The sequence below is a fragment of the Arachis hypogaea genome, chromosome 6 (assembly GCF_003086295.3).
Source record: "Arachis hypogaea cultivar Tifrunner chromosome 6, arahy.Tifrunner.gnm2.J5K5, whole genome shotgun sequence".
Taxonomy (NCBI): Eukaryota; Viridiplantae; Streptophyta; class Magnoliopsida; order Fabales; family Fabaceae; genus Arachis; species Arachis hypogaea.
Window position 1 is genome coordinate 2,004,839 of NC_092041.1, and position 25,449 is coordinate 2,030,287.

The following is a 25,449-nucleotide window of genomic DNA, read 5'->3' on the forward strand; positions in this document are numbered from 1 at the left end:
GACACTACGAAAGAACATAGAAAGTGCATGTGAATTTGGGGGCTATCTTTTTTTATTGTTCATTTTATTTTCAGTTTGTGTTTTAATTCTTTAAATTATGTTCTTTATTTATGGTCTAGTATTCAAGTATTTCTTTCTAATTTTAATTTTAATTTTGTTTCTGTTCATATTTGAGTTTATTTCTATTTACATTTTAAAAAAATTTGTTATTAATCAATAATACAAAGTTTACATTTTCTAATCCACTGCTTGCAAAATTTATTTTGTTACCTATAGTTGATAAATCTCAAGGTCGAATTCTAAGAGGAATCGTATCTATTCCGCAAATTAAAATCTTTATATAAGTTTGGTTGATACTTTCTATCGAGGTCAATAAATCAGAATCTAAGCAAAATGCTATAAATGCCCAAAAGATAAGGAGTGTTCACAGATTGGATTGGATATAGCCAAAATCTTTGTTTGATCCACAATAAATTAAACTCATCAAATCGGATTGGATCCAATATCCGTACTTTTTATACTCAGAGCGTATATAAGACATATCCGCAAAATAAAATTATATTAGAAAAGCTTATTTCTATAATAAAAATGTCAATAAAATTCAATTTTTCACTCTAATAAAACTTCTTTCATTTTTTTAAATGGTTTACTCCTAAAATATTATTAAACTAACTTTTCTTAAATAACAAAAGTAAAATAATACACTATATAAATAATAATTATTAATTGCAATAAAATACAAATACAACATATATTTTTTTATTTTTTTTATTATTTAGTGTGGATTTGCAAATATAAATGCGATATTCACGATACGATCTGATCCAATTAGAATATGGATCAAATCATATCTGCAAATTGCAAATCAAATGCGTATAAATACTACAAATTTGAGGATATAATCCGATCCATGCTTACTCCTACAAAAAAGATATATGATCTAATTTCTAGCAACTTGTCTAACACTTATAAGTGTTTATACTTGTTAAACATTTAAAATGTCAAAGTTTTAATTTTCAATGAATTATATGTACAATTTCAAATTTTGATTTGAGTTTATAAAATGTTATCATTTTTAAAACACTAATAAGAATGTTTAGAGTGACTTCAAATCTTCAATATTATTATTTATTCATTTTAAAAAGTTGTTAATGTTCAAAAGTTATCATAATCATATATATATTTTTTTATAAAAACAAAGTAAAAGATGGCTTCCAATAAAAAAAGAAGTCACAAAAATAATGATCGGAAATAAAATCCCACAACGACTGAAAACAATGATGACTGGATTCGAGTTTAGACACATCGATTCCAACGAATACAAGTGGAGGAAGAGCACAAAAGAAGATCACATGATTCAATTCCATTGTTCATAAAGTACACAAAAGCAAAACCTGAAGCATATATATTTAACTTGTCATAAACTAAATTACTTGGTATTTTCAGATAAACAGAGACAAGTTCCAGAGCTTAACAACTCGCCAGCCTCTGCATTAAGATCAAGATGAAGAGATATCAAATCAAAGCTGCTAAGACATTATAATTATCTATGTGAACGAATTGAAGGCTTTCATGTTAAAAAGGAAAATAGATATATTAAACTACTCTTCCACTTTAGCCCATGATAACAATAAAGAAGTCTCGTGGCCATGTGACATTGTAATTGAATTTATGCATTCTGTTGGGTTGAATTTGTGGATCACGAGACTTTTTAAGGTAGAAGAGTAGTTTAATAAGATAAAATGAGAAAGCTAGCTAGGGAGAATTTGAGGCTAACCAGCTATGTTATTGGCTTAAATTAGAAGCAAAGAAGCTGTGTCGTTGGTGTCACTGGTTTTGGGATTCTTAACATCCAGCAGTTCCGGATGGATTTTTCTCTTTAACATTTTCTTCATCAACTGCCCAAATAAAATCACTTAATTCAATTCTTGAAGAATTCAAAAACAAGATCACATGCAAGAGGAAGAAGACGACACTTACTTTCTTGATATCTTGAATTGGGTGTGGGTTATCCTTGTTAAGACCACGGGGAATGAGCTTCTTGGTGAAAGACAGTGCATGCATATGAGCATGATTATGATGCTTTCCTTTCATGATACTACTTTGTTTTTCATCTTTGGATTTTGCACCCTCCATCTTCACATCTGAATCCGCTAAGAATAAGTCTGCTAATGTGATTCTTTCCCCTTTCTTCTTCTTTTCCATTTCCTCAATACTATTCTCATCAGTCACATCAACTTTCTTCACTTCTTCCAATGTGCTCTGCATCAATGGGTTCACTTCATTATCATCTTCACCATTATAGTTCTCCTCATCTTCTTGTTCTTCCTCTTCTTCCTGGTCTTCTTCGCTTTCGAGTGCGTAGTACTGTTTGTTTTGGCTGTAGGAGTTCATCAATGGATCACAGCCAAGAGTGCCAATGGTCAGAATCCCATCTTTCCAACCACCAAACAATTCAGCCAATGCTACTTGTTTCATCATTCCTTCACTATCCTCATTATTGCTTCTCGTAGGTTCAATGTTTTTCATGTTGGAAGCAAACCCATCTGATGAGTAAAAGCTAATTATTAAGCAACACACACAAAAAATAAAACAAGTTTACAGAGAGAATTAGGCTTGATGAACCTTACCCTTGAGATTGGTGCTATGATGAAATCTTTTATGTACCCAGTTGAATATCTGCGATGATAGATAACATGATCAAGCATAGGATAAAAATTGAACACAAAGTGATTAGTAGAAATGCATGCAATGACCTTCATGATGGTGTTCCCTTCTCTGAGAGTCGGGTTGTGGAGTCAGGGAGGTACGTAGAAGGAGGTCAAACTTGATGATGATGATGATTATGATGTGGAACAGCAACAGGAATAATCAATGGGGAAAAAGAAAAACATTCATATTCATATTCATAAATCATAGCCATAAGGGATCAGAATGGTTCCTTGAATTACGGTTTGCCACGTGGCATCCCCATAATGTGCTCCTATATGGTTTGGTCTCAGTGGCATCATCGATGTGCTCAAATTCTTTTTTGGCCTGTGTTTATTTGCTGTAAGCCAATCCCTGATGTGAAATAATTGTAAACTGTTCATGAATACTTTTGATCTCCAAAACAAGCTAAGATTTGGTCATGGTCACTGTTGGCTATCTGAATGTACTTTTTGAGTGAATAATTGGATCAGTATTCAGTACAGTACAACTAATAAGAAATGTATGCAACTGAGTACAAGAAGATGAAAATATTGAAAGGACACTCAAGAAAGACGAAAAGTAAAGTAATTTAAGTCTACATTTGGCATGATTTACCGACCAAAATGCATTATTATTCATCATTTCATTATTCACCAAGTTGCTAGGATATAGATTTCGACAGAGATGAAGATGTTCAGATAGATGAGTGGTCATACGCGATTGGATAAAATAAGGAACGAAGATATAAGTCAGAGAATTGGAGTAGCACCTACTGTGAAAAAGATGGTTGAATCACGTCTGAGGTGGTTTTAGGGGTGTCAAAAATCCCCAGGAGGCAGGAATTCCCGTGGGGACTGCCTGAATGGGGCTCCAATGGTGGGGAATTTTCCCGTGGGGATGGGGATGGGGAGCAAAATTCCCCCGAGACAGGCGTGGGATCCGAGCGGGAATCTCCGCCCCATCCCCGATAATTCCCCGAATATTTGAAATTTCTTAAATAACCTTACTTTATTTCTAACATAGGGTTTTTTAGTAATTTCACCAATTAAAAAAATCCTAATCCTATTATTCAGTCTTCCCTACTCACTGTGTTATTTGCTGCGCCATCTACTCTCTATTCCCAGTCCTAACTCTCTTCCATCTCCACTTTGTATTAAAAAATCCTAACCCTATTATTCAGTCTTCCCTACTCACTGTGTTATTTGCTGCGCCATCTACTCTCTATTCCCAGTCCCAACTCTCTTCCATCTCCACTTTGTTCAAACTCCAAAACTCTCACAGCACCATACGTTGTTCTCTCCCACAACTCCAACTCTCTTCAGTTTCCACTTGATGTTAAAGACTATATCTTATTATTATTTTTAGAATGGAAATTGTATTTTAAGATTTTATTTTATAGATTATAATTTACTATGTTGTATTTGTGGACTTATAATCTTGGATAAGATATGTTTGTGTGTTTGTAATAGTATTTTCTAATTTTTTTATTTTTTTATTATAATTATCATATGAATGTTAAACATAAGGGGTGGAGAATGGACCCAACGGGAAATACGGGGAATACGGAGAATGGGGATGGAGACAATTATCCCCACGGCAGGGATCGGGGCGGGGATGAGAATTAATTCTGGGGGCGGAGAGGGGGAGCAGGGAGGTATCCCCCGCCCCCATCCCGCCCCATTGACATCCCTAGGTGGTTTGGACATGTGAGAAGAAGACTGATAGAACACGCAGTCAGGAGGGTGAATGAGTTGGAAGATGGACAAAGGGCGAAAGGTAGAAGAAGACCTAAGAAGATAATCTATGAAGTAGTCAAACGAGATCTACATGTAAACAGTCTCTTTGTAGACATGATACATAATAGAGAGCATAATAGTATCGTTTGATTTATGTAGCCGATCCCACCTAGCAGGACAAGACTTTGTTGTTGTTGTTCTGATTTTCTTCTAAATTATATTTGTTTAACAAAATGTGAAAAAAAAAAGATTTATCAATGTTTGTGGTATATAGGCATAAGAAGGAAGCAGCTAATGGTAATAGGTGAGCATGAGCATGTGTTATTGCTGGTTGTTGACTAAGGGTTGTTCTTATTCAGGTTACACACTTGACATTAATTTCTATAATTTAGCATGCACGGTGGATATAGCTAACGTCGTTTATTTGTTTATTTTTCCTGCTCCAAATTCCATGGTAGCTACTACTGTTGTTTGTTGCTGCTGGCTTCAGGCTATTGTTTGAAAATGATTCTATACATCAGTGAATAGAAAGATCTTAAGCTTCATTCTTTGTCGCTGCTATGGTTAACAAGCACATGGGAAAGCTAATTAACAACTAGCACTAGTAGTATTATTAGTAACATTTTATATGTATTTTTCTCTGACTTGCTTTTTCCGAACATATTGCATGCACGTTCTGATAATAATCATGCATCTTCTCCCTCATAGTTGTCTAACAGAAACAATTAAACTACAATTTAATTTTGACATTATATATATTATTGTATTACTTAGTTCGTTAATTAGTTAGTTAAGAATTAACTCATTGTTAGTTATTTTTTGAATTCCATATATGATAATCAAAAGAAATTTAAGTATGAATAGTTTTACTAAAGATGTAATATATGATATAACTCAATGATTTTGTTTAATTCATATAGTGAACCTCACATGATGTTATTTTATATATAAAACTCAACTATGGTATAAAAACGACAAAAATTGAATAAAAAAATAATAAATTTAAGATCAAATTCTACAGTGTCTTTTATTTATTGTCTATTTTTTATTTAATTTATCTTTTATAATAAATTTTAAATATTTAAAATTTATTAATTTTATATTTTTAAATTAAATATTAATTATTTAATTTTTTTGAACCATTAAGCATCATTTTTAGGTAACATAGTAAACACCTACATTTAAGAAGATGCTCTCGTAAAGATGCGTAAAACGTTTTTTTGTAAAGACATTTACGTGTCGCATTATTATTGGACGTATTAATGAAGCTATTTTTTAATTTCTTAACAAATTAGAACAAAACCGATTTTTTTTATAACAATAACAATAAACCCAATTTTTTTTAAGGATTTAATTGTATTTTTAAATTTTTAGAAATTTAAATGTCCGCAAAACAAAAAGTTAATAATATATTTATCTTTTTATCAAAAAATGTAAAGATATTCGATTTAGATTGTATAATTCGATCAGATCAAATCGGGTCTAATAATTATAACGCAGACAATTGGGTTTATTATTGTTGCTATAATAAACCAATTTTGTTCTGGTTTATTAAAAAATAAATTATTAACGGGTTTAATAAAGATGTCCAATAATAACATGACATGTGTGAATATCTTTAAAAAAAAAATATTTTTAGTGTCTTTATTAGAATGGTCTTTCTAAATTTAATTTGTATGTTTTGAGGAGCATGATTGAAAGACGAATGTTGGGATGATAGAAAGTGAAATGGTAGCTGGTGGAGGGTGTCCAAGTCCAAGAGGACATTGCCAAGGGGAAGCAGAGGCAAAAGAAAAGAAAAGAAAAGAAAAGATGGGGCGTGATCTTAATGATAGTACTGTGTTCTTGACTCATAGTTAATTGTCTTGTTGCATTGTTAGGGAGGGCTAGCTAGCTTGCATCGTGATCTCTCCATGGCCCTCAATGTTACCTTCAAACACAAATAAAGCGCTTTGGATTCTTGTTAAATTAAAGTAGCTAACTCATACATGAAAGTAGAGAAAGGCCTTTTTGATTTATGCATTTGTTAATAATATATTGATCATCAGGTGGGTCATATTGACTGCTTCAAGATTATAAGCGTACAAATGCGTGTCACAAAAAAAAATATATATATATATATATATATATATATTGAGTTGCAAAAGATGTAGGATAGGTTATAGGTGGGTGACTTTAACCACTAGCTAGTGCTAAGGGAATTAATTTTTTAGGGGTGGAACTACGTAGAAATCAAACCCATGATGACCTTCAATTTGGAGTGTATGTAACTTGAAGAAAATTTACTAACGAAAAGGAACATCTATCTAATGGAAGATTGGTAGCCTAATCTATGCAATTTCTACAGAGGAGAAGCAGTGATGTACTGAAATCAAGAAATTATATGAAATGGAAATAGCCATTGCTGGCATTGGCATAAATTCACGTTTTGATGGATTAGCACTGCCTTTGTAACGATACCAGTATCAGAATCAGATAGGAAGATGGAATGTTATAATAAGTCATCGCATTATTATTAGCCGTATTAATGAACTAGTTATTTTTAAATTTTTTAACAAATTAAAATAAAATCGATTTTTTTATAACAATAATAATAAATCTAATTTTTTTAGAGATCTAATTCTATTTTTAAAATTTTAGGGATTTAAATGTCTGCAAAACAAAAAGTCAGAGATATATTTGTCTTTTTATAAAAAAATTTAAAGATATTCGATTTAGATTATGTAATTCGATCGGATTAAATCGGGTCTAATAATGATAAAACAGATAATTAAATTTATTATTGTTGCTATAATAAATCGATTTTGTTCTGGTTTATTAAAAAATAAATTATTAACCGATTTAATAAAAATGTCCAATAATAACATAACACATATAAACATCTTTGAAAAAAAACATTTTTAATGTCTTTATTAAAGTGATCTCCTTATTTTAGTACTAGGTAATAGATAAAACAACTAGTAGTATTTATCGACTATAAAAACTAAAAAGATTCTCATAGAATATATAAGATATATTCAAAACTCGTTCTTGGAAAAATGGAAAATTCTAGGGACCAGCAGTTTTATTGAATTTTGGCCAGCATGTAACCAGCAGAGAAATGTGAGCCATTGGATGAAATCTCACACCAATCTCACACCATCAAATTATCATTGATGGCTAGTTGATGGCTAACAATCACAAAAATTGCTGACCCCTAGCATTGCACAAATATTTTCTGACTAATTTTAGCATTGGAGTACTTTTTACGCATAGAAGCACTGCAAAAAAATTGTGTCCTCTCTTTTTATCCACTCCCTACTTCATTCTGTTTATTATTTTAACTTTATAAGTTGTAGATCAATTATTCGTCTTTTTAATTATTTCTGCAGCTAGAAGTTTATATTGTATAGACCCACATGAAAGAGAGTTAGTGTGAACTGTGAAGGTATCAACGAAGTCAAATATATAAATGTGGTGGAATAATGCACATGCAGGACTTTCCACAACATAAAAGACCCACACACAAATTAAAGCCTGAAAGGCTGAAAGTAATTGCTCCAGACCTAGAATACCAAACTTTATGATAGGGTACGAATGTATATACCTGAATTTATTATATGCTAAATTTGGATGCTCTTAAAATTTGCAATAGCACTCGTGAGGGAAAAAAAAATTAAAAGATTTGGGGGAGTAGTGAAATATATCAATGGAAACCCTCGGATAGTTCTTCGGGGTTTAAGTCTCTAGTTTATTTTGCTCTTATGTTTGTTTTTGTTCAGTTCTCGAGTTTCATGTGCCTATGCCGGCTAGTCTATATATATCATAATATATAGCTACTTAGATTAGTAAGATCTAATGACGAACCTCGAAATAACAGTGATTTAATTAGCCCATAAGAACGATGAACTATTAGTTGGAGATTATGACTTCTCAATGAATTTTATATTTTAGTTTAACAGGCTTCGTTAACAGTAGCATGCTGCCTATTTTATGTTAAAATTCAAATATTAACTCTACATATGTTATTACGTTAATTAAAGATATCAGTTTTTTTCAGAATAATTCTATGGGTTAATAGTCAAAATCTTGAAAGATGGGTTACTTTTTAAATTTGCCTTTTGAAAGATTTTAATTTATCAATTAAATTAATTTTTTAAAAATTATAAATTAATTATTTTTGTCTTTTCATCCGGTGTGTAAAAATCGGATCGGCCAGTTCGACCAAAAAATCAGTGAATTAGATTTTAAATCGATCCAGTCTGCTAGTTAAATCGAACAAAAAACCAACCGGTATGAATCGGTTAAATCCGGAATGAACCGATAAAAACCAATCAAATTTGGTAAAATCGGTCAAACTCCCAGTAACTTGACCTCACATTTATTAATAATTTTCGTTAATAATTGATGATATAAAATATTAATAGATACCATACGTTATATTTAGTATATCCAATTCAACGTTAAATAAATATATTTATAAAAATCAATTAATATAATCGCTAGATTATATTATGATTAAGGTTTATTAACATGAGTTTTGTGAAACAAAATGAAAATTGTCATATGATAATGGATTCAATTATAAAAATAATAATTGGGAGAATAAAAGATTTTATAAATATAATTAAATTATTTGTTCAAGATATGCATTATAAATTAACTAAGATAATGGTTAACAATTATAAAAAATTAAATATTTTACTATTTTTAAGTTACATTAAAAACATAATTGAGTTGAATAATTACTAGTATTTATTTTATAATTTATTTTATATTTTATTTTTTTGTATTCCAATGTGGCAAAAGTCCAAAAAGAAATTACAAAGCTTAATCATGAAGGGGGTAACGGAACCTCTTTTACATCATTCAACAAAGGCTTGAGACCGGCTGGAGGTGTATCCAGAAACTCCGTCTCCCTTTTGTACATGACGCTTCTCTTTGCTAATCAATCTGAGCATCTGTTTGCTTCCCTATTCACATGATCAAATCTGATTTCCCAGGGTCTATTTTTTAGTAATAATATTATTTCGAGAGTTACTTAAAACATTGATTTAGACTTGAACATAAAGTTTAGATCCTTTAGTGGGGTAGCATCCGACTTTTTTAGTATCAAGGTACTGTTTGTTCAAATTTTTCGTGAGGAGGTAGGAGATAATACCTGCAAGAGATTCCGATACTTAAGTTAGCAAGGATTTTAGACAGGTTTTTAGTAGATTAGAACGTGAGTTATACCTAGGAGATGTCAGTATATTTATAGTAGAGTATATAACCATCTTTGTTGGAGTAGTTCCATATTTTCTGATAGATAAGGATTTTTTTTATCTTGGGAGTTTGTTGGGATCTACTTTCTAAATGAGGTAGAAATAATAAGAGAGATTTAGGGAGGCAGTTACTTGTTAGGTCAAGTAGGTCTGGACCTCTATGTTGGTGTTCGATCTCCTTAAAGAGGTCGGGCTTATCATAAAGTCCACCTTTATTAGTGGGCCTTTTTGTGTTATTGGGCTTGACTTTTATCTGTTGAGCCAGGGTATGAATAGTGCCCCTACTTGAGTCCATTCCTTTTATAGGTCGGACTCAAACATTCTGTGGTCTCTGTTTTAGACATCGAATTTCAACCTTGTCGATATTACCTGACGTATTTTGAATTTTTGAACATTAGTGAAGCTTTAATAACTGTCAAATAACTTGCAACAGTTGTACCTAGTGATTTGCACCCTTTTGAAAAGGGGTAAAGGAGCTATTTTGACTCATTTGTCTCTTATAAATAGACCTTTTTAGCTCTTCTTCTCCTTTCTTTGCTTCTATAAATCTGCTTCCTTTCTTTCCTTTCACGAAGAAATTCTTCTTGTGCTTTTTGGTTATTTCTGTTGTATCTAAGACTCCTTCATCTTGGTTTCTGGAGCTTTTCTATTTTGTTGTTTAAGGAGAGGAACGTTCGTAGCGCACTACAAAAAAAGGCCTATGGTCACGGTAAAAAACTGTGACCATAGCTAATAAAAAGGGTGACCATAGAGCTATAGTCACGGTTTTGGACCTATGGTCATGGTTTTTTACCGTAGTCTATTCTCTCGTGGCCATAGGTCTATAGTCACGGTTTCAATTTTCAAATTCTGACACTTTAGGCCACGTTTTTTCAGCGTGACCATAGCCTTATATGTGGTCACGATTTTTACCGTGACCACAGCCTCTATGGTCACCTCTCCTTAAAAACGTGACTATAACCTCTACGATCACCCCTCCCTAAAATCATGACCATAGCCTTATCTATGGTCACCCCACCTAAAACCGTGACCATAGCCTTAACTATGATCACGGTTTTCACCGTGACCATAGCCTCTATGGTCACCCCTCCTTAAAACCGTGACCATAGCCTCTATGGTCACCCCTCCCTAAAACCATGATCATAGCCTTATCTATGGTCACCCTACCTAAAACCGTGACTATAGCCTTAACTATGGTCACGGTTTTTCGCCGTAACCATAGCCTCTATGGTCACTCCACCTTAAAATTGTGATCATAGCCTTATCTATGGTCACGTTTTTTCACCGTGGCCATAGCTTATTTATGGTCACCCCTCCTTAAAACTGTGATCATAGCCTTATCTATGGTCACGGTTTTTTGCTGTGACCATAGTTTATCTATGGTCACCTCATCTTAGAACTGTGACCATAGATAATTACAAAATTTTTTTATATTTTTTTTATAGCATAATCATATCTCAAAATTTTGATAATTACAAAATCAATTTATAAAAAAAAAATAAGTCAAAAAATCTAAATCATAAAATTTACATTATAAACTAGATATGTTTTTAATTCAAACAACACAAATCAAAATAAGATGTAATTTATAATTTATCCATTACATATAATATCGGGTAGAATCCCTTAAAAAATACAAAAGACATAAAAAAATACTTAAAATTTAATTTTATGAACTTATTATAACATTTTAATGATTAACCGACTAATCCACCTCACAGCAGCAACTTCATCATTCTTAATAATCCCACTGACTTCTTCCCCATCATGGGATTTCATATCGAACAAAATTAGGACCATTTTCCATATAATTAAAGGATTCTCTTTTCTTGCATTTGATCCATTCACATTCTCTTCATTATTTGAACCTTATTTTCTCAGATAAATCATAGCAATAAATAAATATATATAAAAAATATGGTAGTAGATTATTTAATCAACACAAAATAATGAACAATTATATAAACCATATGATATCAATGATGTTCAATTCATTCATTTATGAAACGAGAATCACATTGAAATGGAGATTAATTAATTAGTTATGAGAGTTATTAACAATTAGAGTACCTATATAAGCACCATAATAGTTAGGTATAAGTAGGCTTTGTATTTTACAGTTCAGTGATAATTCCAATCACTTTCTTCTTCGATTAAATCCATACAATTACAACAAAAGAATAATAAAATAAGTACAACAACTAAAATGACATGATTATGCACGCAATAACCAAAGAAGTTTATAACTACACATTAACAACATTCTTTTTCAACAAACCATAATACTCCTCAATCCTCATCCTCAATTAAAGAAACATCCAATTAATTAATTAGTTAATTAATAATCAGTATTAAGCGACAAGTGATAAATTTCTAATCGTTTAACTTCTTACCGAGACCAAGCATCAATAACACATGCTAAAACAATAAAGCAAGCAAAAGATCTTTACCCCACATCTACGTACTGAAAAAAAAAAGCACCGACTAAGATAAGAGCCAACAGATTTTACTTATACCAACAAATTCTAGGACTTGTTAAGGCTCAATTGCATCGCATTTTGACACACATCATCATATCTCAAAGCGGATCTTATCAAAGAGTGACAGTTTGTGACTGTTTAGTGCTTTATATCCTTCTGAATACTATTTTTATTTCATTTGCTTATCTCATAATTCGTCATATGTGGGACTGTGTTAAAAGTGAGAAAAATAGCTCTTTTTTTTATGAAATATTTTTAACTTGTCTGTTTGAATATTTTTTAATTGATTTAAGTAATGAACCCATAGAAAATAAAGTATCTTCTCTCAAAGGTGGTGGTGCAACAAAACAGGCTAAAGACAAAGTTCTCAAGAGTGCTAAGGCTTCGGCCATAAATAAAAGTGAGGATAAAAGCCTTCCCTCTCCCTCAGCAAATGGTACCTGTGATTCACACAAAAATCTTATTTCTGGGATAGTTAAGGATGTCCTTCAAGAGTTCACTTTCATGACCAAACAAATGGTCAGATCAAGCAAAAAATAGCGCAAAAATGCATTACAAAATGAGAAATCCTTGATGAAATCCTATGATCGGAATGAAGTATTTTTGAAGCATCTTGACTTGCTTGATGAGGACCAGGTATTGTCAGACAAAGATGAAGATGTTTTGGAAATTGAGCAAGAGGAATCTAATGCTTAGTATTGCTCCCTGCTGCCAACTGAAGATTGATGTTTTGTTGCTTCTGTTTACTGAACTCTGATAACTGCTTTCTAGTTTCTCTTGAACTCTGTTTTGGATGACTATAACAACTTTAATAACTCTGTTTGACTCTGTTTGATATGCATGTTTTACTATTTTGCTATGTTTACTGTTGTGTTTATTACAGGTTTTCCTCCTTGATAACAAAAGAAGGAGAAAGTGGTGTGTGAAAAATGAATTGAGATAGAAACATAATGGGTGAATACGGCTGTATCCACCCAATCTGTTTCGACTGTGAAGGAAATTAATTTTTGTTTTGATTTTGATCATCACCATAGACTATACATATTGGTTAATATTTGGTATTTTGTGATCTTAATGGTTATAATCATGCTCTGTTTTAGGATATGAATTTATTGAACATTACCTTTGTTTTATGATCCTGTCCAGGTTATTGGTTTGATAAGACGAGTTGAAATTATGGATCAAACAAGTTTCCTAAGACAATAAAAACTATTTGAATAGATCTTGAATATTGGCATTATTTTTATGAATGGATTGCTCAAATAAGGTTGATCAAAGCAAATATATAAAGGGAGCTTAGTGAACAAAGGACAGGGGGAGTTTTACTTTGAATCATTCTTTAAAGGAAAGTTTTTTTTCCTAATCTTTTTCAATTCTTCTTAATAATGTTTCTCATCAAGAGGGAGATTGTTGAGTTTGAAAAACCAATAATTAAATGAAAATGATGAACAAACATTATTATGTAATCATCAATTATTTGTGTAATGTATTTGGTTTAGTGTGGAGGAAAATAGATTAAACAACTTAGCCCAAAGAACAAATCATCAAGCCCACACTAACACAAATCTTAGTTCACTACAAGCTAACCAAATCTTGTTATAGGCCTCTAAACTAAATAAAAATCAAAGATGGCCCGGCCCAAAACACTTCTAAGCCCTGTTCGGTCACCAACACCCACACTCTAAGAAACTTGAACTCCAAGTTCAATTCATTTTAATTTCACTTAGCTTCCACCAAAAGCTAAAATTCTTCTCTCTCTCTTCTCTCTTTTTCAATCACGTCACTCAAAGAAGAAGAAAGAAAAAAAAATGAAAACTATAGAAGCTAGGGTACGAAAAAAGGCAAAAAGGGTGTTTCCAAATCTAACAAAAAAGAAGGACTACAACCAAGAAGTTATTCTCTATTGGTCTGAGAATGTCAAAAGGGTTCTTTCCCTTTCTATGCTTCACCAAGGAATCGTGAATAAATCTACCAAGTCTCAAGCTTAAATCAAGCTACCATGGAGACAGTGGAATCAAACATGGTCAGAAGCTCATCTACGCTCATAAACAAAATTTGGGGCCAAAGTCAAGCTCAACGGTCAAGATCAATGGAGCTTGAAGAAAAAGGATGAGATAGAATGTAAGTTGCATGTCTCAGATTCGAACTTCTCTCTCTTTTCTTTGACCAAGCCGTTGCAAGCTTTGAAGATTGGAGAAGAAGTCAGCATTGGGTTGAACTTGATTCAAACATGGAAGCTTCACTCTTCTATAATAAGGGTGAACGACCAAGGGTTGAAGGTAACAGAGTAGAACAGAGCACATGGTTTGGTTCTCATAGCAACCTAAGCTGGTTGAGTTCTTCTCCTTCATGGTTTACATGTTGTATTTTTTTCTCAGTTTAATCTATTTGAATCTCATTGAAAAAGGCAAACATGGTAAGATTTGTAAGAAAAAGTCAATAAGAGGTTTTTGGAGATTCCCTTGCAAGTTGAGTTAGCACTTTACTGTTGAAAACTAGGTTGAGTCCTAGTCAAATTCAGATTGGGTTAAAATGTGGATTTGTCTCAGATAGGATTGGGTAGATCCTAGGAAAGTATTGGTGTTTGTAATCTTGTGAAAAGGATAGTGAAATTCCATCATAATTGTGATGGAAACTGGATGTAGATAGGCCTGGCAGCATGGACCCCATCCGACCCAACTCGGTCAGGTAGGGTTGCCAACCCGATCCGCTGCGGGTAGGGTTGGGCACGGAGCGGGTAGGGTGCGGGTTGAGCTGAACCTTACCCGCCCTACCTGCACCCCCATAATATATGTTATATATATATTTAAAAATGTTACATATGGAAGTTGAATCAAGGACCTTAAGCACGTGCAAAAGGTTCCTAGCCACTGAACCAAGGATACTTGTGTTATTTATGAGATATTTGTGTCATTATAATGTTTCTTTTTGTCAACCCGCGGGTAGGGTTAGAGTTGGGTATTTCTCAACCCGCGGGTAGGGTAGGGTTGAGTGTTAGTTAAAAACTCAACCCGCGGGTAGGGTTAGGGTTGAGTTCAAACTCTACCCTACCCTACCCATTGCCACCCCTAGATGTAGACTACATTGCACTTAGTAGTTAAACCAGGATATATCAGTGTGTCACTCCTTCCTCTCTACTCTAATTCTGTTTTAGGAGACAAAAATGGGAGTCTCATTTCTCAACAGGAGGCAAAAGTAAAAATATCTCTTAAAATTTTGGTAATAATACAAAAGTGATTTTCAGCAACAAAGGAGGCCAAAATTCAATCCCCATTCTTTTAGCCACTGATAACCATCCATCCCTAATTGTTAGATCACGAAAACTGTTTACATTACCAAATAGCTTGCTACCCATGATTGCCTCGATAATAGACCCCACTAGCATTTATTACAAACATTCATTCATGACCCCAAGACCAATAAATGAGCCTTGTTTGTTAAACGTGAAAAACGTTAAGATAAAGAAGGTCGGCACCACGTTGAGTTTGGGGGCTTGGATGCAAGTGAAACAAGCATAACGTCGGTCACATAAGACAAAAGTTCAATTTTCTTCCGACATTAGCAAGTCAAATACTAGGGGGCTGTGATCCATACCATTTATAATCGAACCGATGTTACATCTCGGCTGGCCCGTATCCATACAAGCATATCAACTACTAGGTCAAAATCAGATAAAACCGTACTAAGAGAAAATTCCGTGACGTACTTCGGATTAGATAGTGGGAATCTCGAATCAGTAACGGACGTATCTTTCAAACATAAATAGCCCTGCTTAGATTACTTAAACACAGGCACACAGAACACAAAAGCTCGGATTAGCATTATTAATATAAATATTATTATTGATCGTAAATTGACTTGAGCGTCGGAATCCTTTTTGGAGGTTCTCCATGCTGCCCTCACGAGGAAGAAATCAAGGCACAGTACATAAGAGAAAAACGCCTCCAATGCTCCCCGAGCTGCGACCGGTCTATACCTGGGAACCTGGTTCCAGACAGAAACATAATACATTATTGATTAATAAAAAGACCTGAAGTCAATCCTTTGATAGATTAGGATTTTTTTTTATAGATTAGGATTTAAAATCAATTATTTGATCCTTCAATGAATAATAAACGTATTAAATTTGCCCCCATAAATTTTCAGCATAGCATACACTGAGCTCACACATCACGTGAACAGTTACAAAACGGGAAGGGCGAGTGTGAGAGGAGGGAGCGGTCGCGCCATAACAAATTCGCAACGAACTCATCATCAAACAAATTCCCGCTTCTTCTGATTCTCCTTCTCTGAATCAATTCTTCAATGGCACAAGAAGCAGCATTGATGGCCATGGAGTCTCAGGTGAACAACGCCAGCTCCACAAAAAAGCGATCAGTGAGGAATGACAAGCTTCTCCTCGACGATTACATCCATTTCCTTCGCTCTCGCCATTCCCTCGACCTCACCATGTGTCAACTCAATCAGGTTTCGCTTTCACTTTTCAATTTTGATCTGATTTCCATTTCTCCATAATCGATCTTCATTCCGACCTGTTTTCTTCTCTGTTTCTTACTTCAGATCATTCGCATTCACGGCTTCAAGAAGATACACCACGCTCCCAAGGTTCTCTCCCTCTCCCTCTCTCTCACACACACACATACACACTCACTCACACACCGGCTAATTTTTAAGTTCAAATAAAAAAGAAGATAGAACACGATTACATTATTGTGTACGTTGCTTCTTGTAATTCTGGAACTGTTCTTGAAAACTTCGAGAAACTTCTGTGTGATTTTTCCACAGAAGGTGTTGGTGGACGCGGTGAACTCGCTCGATCTCGTGAACCTATCGCGCTCCACGCTCCACAGTAGCGTCGTCTCAGCGTTCGCGGTTCTTACGGTGGAGGACGCCATTGCCGATCTCAACGAGCTCAACTGGCAAGAGTGCTGCGTCACTTCGTTGGAGAAACTCTGCAGCAGCAACAACAACCACAAATTCCTCTTTCCTCCTTCATCCTCCGATCCTCACCATAGCCGCCTCCAGTTCGCGAACCACTTGCAGGTTGCGCCAAAAAGGAAGATCAGTGGCAGCGGTGACGGCGACGAAACGTGCTGCGGCGGCAGAGAACTCATCTCCGAGGCTTTTCGCAACGGCATGCGACCGGCGAAGATGGTACCTAGGCGTAAGAGGAGCGGCGCTCATGCTCCTTCTGGTGCTGTATGCGCCTTATCCGCGACTGTGGACTCTGCTTCGCTTGCTTCCTGCTGAATCTATCACCTTCTCCGGAAATTCTTCATATTAAAAGAGGGCAAGTGCTTAGTTACTGTAACCATTTAACAAAGAATGATTTGGATGTGACTATGTTATAGTTGTGGATAGGCTTAGGGAAGGTATTACACTTTCATATCGGTACTAGTTAGTACTACTAATCTTAATCATATGCTTCCTTTTCATTTTCCGCATAAAATTAAGTCATGGAAACAACTCTTTAATTTTGATGGAATTTAAACACGTAGTTTCACTTCAAATAAAATTGACCGAGATTCAATTTTTAATTTTAGGTGTTTATATAGGTATGATAAGTATTGATATATAATAAAAACGTGAACAAATTTAAATATGATATGTGAATTTTATTATCCACATCAGTATTTAAATTTTTTACTAAAATATCCTTATAATTATTTAAAAAGACAAAACAATTTTTTACTTATTTTTATAAAAAGACTTATACATCTTTGTTTTATTTTAGACGAACACTATTGTTATAAACTTAACAAATATCAAAATTCAATAATTTTTTTTTAGATTTCAAAATTTAAATAATTTAAAATAAAATGGTCGAAAAACAAGATCTGAAGAAAAAAAAAACAGAATTTCTCTTCTATCTTCACCTTCTTCCCCTTTTCAACCTTGAGACGCAACCACGACAGCTACGACGTGGGAGGATAACAAACAAACGAAGATAACCACTTTTCAAGTTTGTAGTTCATTTTTTTTCTTTGGTTCAACTTCTGCATTTTGTTCTTGTTAATTTATGCCCAAATAGTATCTTTTGTTATCTTACAGCAAAGTTTTGATCATGTCAATTTTTTTAATTGTTCTAATATTACTGAGTTGCTATGAAAAACAATCTTAATATCTAGGTGTTTAACTTATTATTCCACTGAAAAACAAAAAATCAATTTTATTCTTTTGTTCTTATTAGATTTGCGATTCATCACTATTTTTACTCTTTAGTTCAACCTCTGCATTTTGTTTTTTATTCTTGTTAATTTGATGCCTAATGCTTCTGTTATTGAGATTTTTCTGTTTTGCAAAAAATTCATAGTATGATGAATTATTTGGGTTCATGGATGCTTACTGAAATCACAGTCCCAATTTGCGCCCTGCCACCAATAACTCAAATTTGCAATCTCAGAGTCAAAGGAGATAGTGAGGTCAAGGAGAAAGCGAGATCTTCTTGGTGTAGAGATGGACTTGCTGCGCTTGAGAAGGGGCAGAAGATGAACTCTTTCCTTCTTTGATACGAGCTAAGAACGGTCATATAATTAACTTAGTTATCCTCATCTAATATGTATTTGTAATTTTAATGTTCTAACAAATTACTATTTTTAAATCAATACTCTAACTACTATTTGAAGTTTAAAAATTTTAATAATTCTAATAATGGAGTTCTAAGCAATTTAATATCATTAACAATTTTTTATTTCTTTAAAAAAATAAATTAAATTAAATTTTATTCACTAATCTCTTTATAGACACTATCAGTAATATAATTCCATCCAATCAATAGATTCAATTTGGGTCGTCTTTCATTTTCGTAATTTGAATCTTTTAGTATAATTTTTTAAAATTATTCTAAATTTTTCGTTTTGGATTGAATTTAATATGGTAAAATATAATTTAAAATAAGTGAATTCAAATTTTATACGTAAAAAAATTTACACTAAATCGAATTTACCTATGTTGATTTACTATGAACACAACACCATTAATAAATCGAATTGAGTTTATTCGAATTATTATAAGATGTCATTTGAATTTATATCATTCTATTTATTATAGAACACAATACTATGGGTAGCAGTATCAAATTTTTATATGCCATAATAGTATAATACTATGGGGTGAATTTGCATGTAAATCAAAACTAATTATATTGATTTACGATGTTTCCTATTAATTCGAACACATTTATTTCGATTTAGTATTATAATGTGTAATTTAAATTTAATGAATTTGATTATATAGAAGTATGATCGAAGATATTCACTTAACGTTATTTATTTAAGGAAATTCATGTAATATTGGCATTGGTTTAGTTTATATATGTATTTTATTTATATAATATTTATTTATTTTTATATTATACGTAAAATAAATTACTAATGTTAAGAAAAAATAAATAAATAATTTTATTTTAGTAAATTATAATAAGTGAATAAAATATTATTTTACATATATTTTTTATTTTTATCATAAAAATAAAAATTAAATAGAATAATTATTTGTTAAGTTCATTTTTAATAATTTAAAAAATATAATAAAGGAAGAATTGAAATTTGTTAAAGATGAAAACTCAGGTAAAGTCGACTTCACGTGAAGTTGATACCTGAGAGTTGTTAGATGAAAATTTAGTCAAATTAGTTAAATCATCTGACGATAAGTCGACTTCACCTAAATTTTTACGGAGAGAAAGAAAAAAATAAATAGTTCACAAAGAGCACACACATAAAAGACGATGTAACTGCAAAGAGAGAAGACAAGACACTTTCTCGCCCCATTGGGACCCGGCATTTCGTAGCAATTCAGACACGGTTTCGACGCACATTTTCTCCTACGTAAACAAATCAATCGCCCGCCCACTCTTGGGCTTTTATTTGATTCATGATTTGTTGTTTTATTTATTCTCTTGGATATTCATCTTTTGCGATTATTCTTATATATATTCTGCTTGTGCGTATATTGGAATCTTCCTTTTGCGGAAAGAATGGTTTTTAAACTTGCCCTCTTATGATTGCTGTTCTGCTTGTTTTTCACCTTGTGACAAATCAATTCATGATTTTTTTTTGTTCAAGTTAGTTAGTGTTCATTCCTAGTTTGGAAATCAAAATTGAGACTTTGCTGCATTGCATTTGTGCCAAATTTTAGTTGTATAAGATGATGCAATTTGTATTTGGTGTTTAATGCAATTTAAAATAGAATACATGTCTGTTACTTCAAATTAGAACAGAATATACATAAATTCTTAAAAGTTGATTAATGGACAAAAAAAATTGTGGCACAATTTCATCATGTTGTTTAGAAGTAATTGCTTAAAGAAACTCTAAATTATGTTATGTCTTCTTCTATTCCTAGGTTGTGTTTGTTTATAAAGATAGGACACTATAGAGATATAGACACATTGTGTTTAGAGACGCTTTGGTAAGAAAGACCCAGACACATTAATAAAGGACGAGTTATTTTTTATTTTTTCTTTTATTATTCTTGTTAATTTTTTATAGTTACATTTATTATTATTATATTTTTCTTCTCAATTTTTTTGAATTAAAAAAATGAGAATAAATTAGATTTTCATAATTTATTTTAGTTTATCATCAAACAAAATACAAAAATACAATTTTATATCTCTGTGTTCTTCGTGTCTCATTATTTTGTCTTGTCCTATTTTCAAAAATAAATGCAGCCCTAGTGAACATCATTGTGATTCATCTATATTGTAACGGTAACTGAAAAAAAAAATTGCAAAGACTATATGTTACTATGAAAAGAACTAGATCATAGAACTTTCAATCACAGAATGTAAATGAAAGAAAAAAGTAAATCAAGTTCCAAACCATATAGATCAATAATGGAAAAGAAATATTACCTTTATACATTTGTGTTTTTTTTTTTATTAATAATAATGCTTAAATGATTTATGTGCTTAATTCTTGGCACGTTAGATGATTAGAAAGCATGATTCTAACAATTGTCACATAATTCTTTCTCTACTTCATCTGACCTTCTCTAATTGTGCTTGGCACATTAGCAGTTAATGTAATATATTTGCAACCTCAATTCTTTTCCATACGCCTTTGTGTTTAAGGTTCACCATTAGGGAAGCAAAGCACAATTAGATTGAGGGAGCATAGTGATTCTGGTTCTTCCATTCCTGCGAGTTAAAGACTGAGAATGGTTAGAGAAGTTTCAGAGAGTTGTTTGGATAGCCTGTTGACGGAAGTGGTTTCGTGCTATTGCAACCGATTCTACCCTAATAAGCATGATCTTGCTGCTCGCAGGATCGAGGCTATTGGATACCAGGTTGGTCACCAGCTCTCTGAAAGGTAAAAGAGTTTGATGGTTTCAATTTCCTTACCTTAAAACTATTGTTTGTCTGTACTAGAATTTGTGCCTGCAGATCTGTTATCAAGTGGGTGTGGTATTGTTGTGATTCTTAGAAAGTTGTTGAACCCTTTCATCTTTTTAAAACTGCTCTTCAAAAGTTATGGTTGTTTTGTTTGGTAAAAAAACAATAGTTTAATTTTGATGCACAGACAGTGTAAAACATTTTATACAAAATCGTGCAATCACAACCGTTCTCTTGGATGGTTATTTACGCAGTCAATACAAAAGGTAGTTATTTTTACTAATGTGGCGTTATGTGATTGGATACACATGTGACGGTACATCAAAATTAAATTCAAAAGACAAAAAGCAAAAGTTTATCGCAATTTGCAAAAGGCACAAATATAAGAAACATAGATATTTTAGAGAGTAATGTATCACTTTTAATTTTGGAGAGCATAAGTTGGTTTATCAATCTGTTTATGCTTTTCTTAAGTAGGACCACTTCCCCAAAGAGTTAGCCTCCAAATGAAGATGCATAAACAAATTAAATGGCGCCATGATAACTATGAAATGCAAAATTAGGCCTTTAAAATCATTTCAATGTGCTTCTTCTATATCTATTCTACACAATGTCTCTTTGCAGTTGTTAATCCTGAAATATTAATGAAATGTGCATGTGTTCTTAACAAACTCGGGTCAGGTACACCATGGAGCGGCCACGATTCAATGATCATCTGGAAGCCATCAAGTTCATTTGCAAGGATTTTTGGCTTGAGCTCTTTAAGAAGCATGTAGACAACTTGAGGACAAACCATAGGGTGTGTTATGATCACAGATAAATTCATAATTCGCAGACAACTCTTCATATCAATTTAGATTGGAATGGTTTGTCATTTGATTTGCTACTTAATTGATGCAGGGTACCTTTGTATTGCAAGATAATAAATTTTGCTGGCTTGCACGCATGTCAATTGATCCATTTGCTGATAGTGGTAAGTCACCCGAAGATATTACCTCTCCTACAGCTGGAAACAAGGCAACACATGCAATGAAGATGCATCTTTATTTCTCGTGTGGCATCCTTAGGGGATTTCTTTCAAACTTGGGAATTCTTTGTGCAGTTTCTGCAGATATATTAACCCTTCCAACATGTGCGTACTTCTCTCTCTCACACACATATACAGAGATAACCTTGTAAGTCAAGTAATGATTATCTGACATAGGGGGCGAGATTGTTATGTGAAATCACTCCATCTGTTTGAATATGGTTAAAAAAAGTGTAGCCTATGTAAGGGTATAGAAGAATTAGGGATAGGAAGGAAGAAAATTTATTAGAAAAAGAAGAAATTCAGAGAAAAGAAGAGATGTCAAAAGACATTTTACAATTTTCCTCATTCCCCTATTACAATTTCTAATACTCTATATTTTTTGGTTTCCCACGGTATCCCCACCCTGACAAGTTAAAAGACTAACTCGTCACAGGTCTGAGTTTCCTTTAAGGGTTTGTCGCTGGCGAATGAGTCTAATACTCCTTTATATACTACTAATTATATCTAATATTCAAACCTATTTCTATTAATTAGGCCAAGTCCAATGATACTCATTACAACCCAATTGTACTCATTACAGCCTACTGGATCTTTCTAATCGCTAGTAGAATATTTAAGAATATGAGGGTATTGTTACTTAATAAGTACTCTCCTTGTTTCAAAATATCTGTCATGTGTATTGACAATGGACATCAAAATTGAGGTTTATTTGAGCTTGCCTTCCTTGTTTATATCGAAAAAGCATGTAAGATTAGCAGGTTCTTTGTTGTTACTAAATCCATTAGACCCCAAAAATGAGAAACTATTGTAGGTGTACTTAATCAGAGATATTAACATCATTGGATAAATTTATTTATATTTTTTTGTGTGGAATATTTGATGCTGTCATTGGCATTGCTAGCAATGCATGTTTTGTTCTGTTTAGTTATGGAAAACTATTGGCATTGCAGTTTGTTTATTTCTTTGGTTCATCTTAAAGATGTAGTTCCAAAGCATTTATCTCTCTGCTCAATGTGAAAATAGGGAAGTAATATTTAATGTTTGTTTCTGAAAATTTTCCTTGTTTATAATCGGTATGCTTTTTCAAATAATTCTGCAGGTGCATTTACCATCCGTATTAAAGCTTGATGAGTTCACAGTTATGTTAATGATGGAAGTGAGAGCTTACAGTATCTGCAAGTTCCTTTGCGGGAGTAAGGATATTTATTTGCCATCTTTGTATTATCAAATATTGGATTTGTTGAACAGGATGGGGTGTTGAGTAACATTTTAGGAAGATTGCATGTAATTTTGGGAGACATTTTCTTCAAACTAAGTTCAATAAAGTGATTTTGTTGGAATGATATTTACTAAAACTACTCGTGGAATTGCTAACAAATACATACATTTTAATTTTGAGTATATATATATATATATATATATATATATAACAACTTTTTTTGAACGTTGGTATTCATTATTAATAAGTAATGAATCAATTTTTTTAGTGTTTATTTTTTTTAATTTTATAGATTTAATTTCAATACATTAATAATGTAAATATGTTTATCAAAATATTTTATATGTTGATAATAGATCAAAAATAAGTTATTATTAATCCTATTCCCATCTATATTATTATTAATTTTGTACTATAAAGTAACAAATTAGTTATGGTTGGTGACTTGGTGTGATGACAGGAGTGTTGCATTTGCTTGAACAAGTACAAAAACAAAGAAGTTAGGCAATTGCCGTGTTTCCATCTCTTCCATAAAAAATGTGTGGATCAATGGCTAAGAATTATATCATGCTGCCCTCTTTGTAAACAAAGATCAGCAATAATAGCAGTAGAGGCAAATCAAACAAAATTCACCAAGAGAATTTTTAATAATTTTATTCCATATATCAGTTCTTTATTTATTTTTGTTGGTCGTATATATATGTACACACTTTACACACACGGGTTACTTGGGTGAGAATTTAAATGTACAGAACACGCCACCAGTAATCCATATTAAATTGAATATTTAAAAATTGAGATTGCAAGCATAAAGCTTTTTTTTTTCTCTTTAATTAAATTAATTTCACCAAACATATTGTACAAGCATGAAGCATATCTTTGTATTGAATAATGAATCCTTCTTGTCCATGCAACCAGTGAAAGGAATTTCTCCGAAATCATTTGGATTTTATTCATGATAAGGTTTAACTTAGATTCTTAAAGTTTTACTTTATATTATTAAAAAATAAAATATTATTTAATTCTTAATATTTGAGTTAAATCTTAATTATAAATTTAATATTTAAACTATTTTATTTTTATCTCAAATATTTTATTTTTTATTTCTGTTCTTTGATGAAAATAATTTTTTTTATCTATTATTATATATTTCTTTTGATGCACTCTTAAATTTACAACTACAATTATTATCATGGTCTAGAAAAAGATGACAATGAAAAAAAAAAGTATATTTGAAAGAAATAAAGTTTGATCAAAAGATTAAAATAAAATAAGATGTTTATAACAAAAATAGGATATTTCCGAACAAAATTTAGTTGTTAAGTTACAACCTCAAACCTACAAAAAGAATAAAGTTCGATGAATGACTTTTGATCAATTAAAGATTTTTTGACATTGTCATTAAGCTTAATAAGTAATTTACAGCAAAAACCATAACAAATACACAAAAAGAAAACATAAACACAATCACACAAGCATAATTAGGGATGGCCATGGGGCGGGTAGGGGCGGGTTTTTGCCCTACCCGACCCTGCCCCGCCGTCCTTGTACCCTACTATTACCCGTCCCGCTTCTACCTGCGGGTAGTAGGCTACTCTACCCTAATCCGCCTCTACGGATATTCGCCCCACCCCTATCCGCCCCTATAAAAAGTAAATGACATTTTAAAGTTTACACATTCATATATAAATCAAGATACAAACTTAAAATTCATAA

General features: G+C 32.5%; 3 protein-coding genes across 3 annotated transcripts; 2 read left to right on the top strand and 1 right to left on the bottom strand.

Moving 5' to 3' along the window:
• Positions 1–1,333: 1,333 nt before the first annotated feature.
• LOC112695272 (protein TILLER ANGLE CONTROL 1) lies at positions 1,334–2,894 on the bottom strand. Its single transcript, XM_025747539.3, has 5 exons — positions 2,757–2,894; positions 2,631–2,679; positions 1,981–2,546; positions 1,778–1,898; positions 1,334–1,488 (listed from the first exon to the last, which is right to left on the bottom strand). Exons 1-4 carry the CDS (start codon positions 2,760–2,762, stop codon positions 1,794–1,796), a joined length of 726 nt encoding a protein of 241 aa, XP_025603324.1. The 5' UTR covers positions 2,763–2,894; the 3' UTR covers positions 1,334–1,488; positions 1,778–1,793.
• Positions 2,895–16,313: 13,419 nt separating this feature from the next.
• On the top strand, positions 16,314–17,560 carry LOC112695273 (uncharacterized). The gene is made up of 3 exons (XM_025747540.3): positions 16,314–16,617; positions 16,711–16,755; positions 16,936–17,560. Exons 1-3 carry the CDS (start codon positions 16,456–16,458, stop codon positions 17,398–17,400), a joined length of 672 nt encoding a protein of 223 aa, XP_025603325.1. The 5' UTR covers positions 16,314–16,455; the 3' UTR covers positions 17,401–17,560.
• A 3,601-nt stretch (positions 17,561–21,161) lies between these two features.
• LOC112695274 (uncharacterized) lies at positions 21,162–23,857 on the top strand. The gene is made up of 4 exons (XM_025747542.3): positions 21,162–21,461; positions 22,166–22,283; positions 22,385–22,616; positions 23,614–23,857. The coding sequence occupies exons 1-4, from the start codon at positions 21,310–21,312 to the stop codon at positions 23,640–23,642; spliced, it is 531 nt and encodes a 176-aa protein (XP_025603327.1). The 5' UTR covers positions 21,162–21,309; the 3' UTR covers positions 23,643–23,857.
• Positions 23,858–25,449: the final 1,592 nt, after the last annotated feature.

What these genes read in the sequence shown, in the direction of transcription:
- LOC112695272 (XM_025747539.3), bottom strand. An exon ending in TCATAGCACCAATCTCAAGG is followed by an intron (nt 2,547 to 2,630) that starts GTAAGGTTCATC and finishes TTTACTCATCAG; the next exon opens with ATGGGTTTGCTTCCAACATG. An exon ending in CAATTCAAGATATCAAGAAA is followed by an intron (nt 1,899 to 1,980) that starts GTAAGTGTCGTC and finishes TTATTTGGGCAG; the next exon opens with TTGATGAAGAAAATGTTAAA.
- LOC112695273 (XM_025747540.3), top strand. Translation starts at nt 16,456, where the DNA reads ATGGCACAAGAAGCAGCATTGATGGCCATGGAGTCTCAGGTGAACAAC. An exon ending in CCATGTGTCAACTCAATCAG is followed by an intron (nt 16,618 to 16,710) that starts GTTTCGCTTTCA and finishes TTCTTACTTCAG; the next exon opens with ATCATTCGCATTCACGGCTT. An exon ending in AGATACACCACGCTCCCAAG is followed by an intron (nt 16,756 to 16,935) that starts GTTCTCTCCCTC and finishes ATTTTTCCACAG; the next exon opens with AAGGTGTTGGTGGACGCGGT.
- LOC112695274 (XM_025747542.3), top strand. Translation starts at nt 21,310, where the DNA reads ATGGTTAGAGAAGTTTCAGAGAGTTGTTTGGATAGCCTGTTGACGGAA. An exon ending in GGTCACCAGCTCTCTGAAAG is followed by an intron (nt 21,462 to 22,165) that starts GTAAAAGAGTTT and finishes AACTCGGGTCAG; the next exon opens with GTACACCATGGAGCGGCCAC. An exon ending in ACTTGAGGACAAACCATAGG is followed by an intron (nt 22,284 to 22,384) that starts GTGTGTTATGAT and finishes TAATTGATGCAG; the next exon opens with GGTACCTTTGTATTGCAAGA.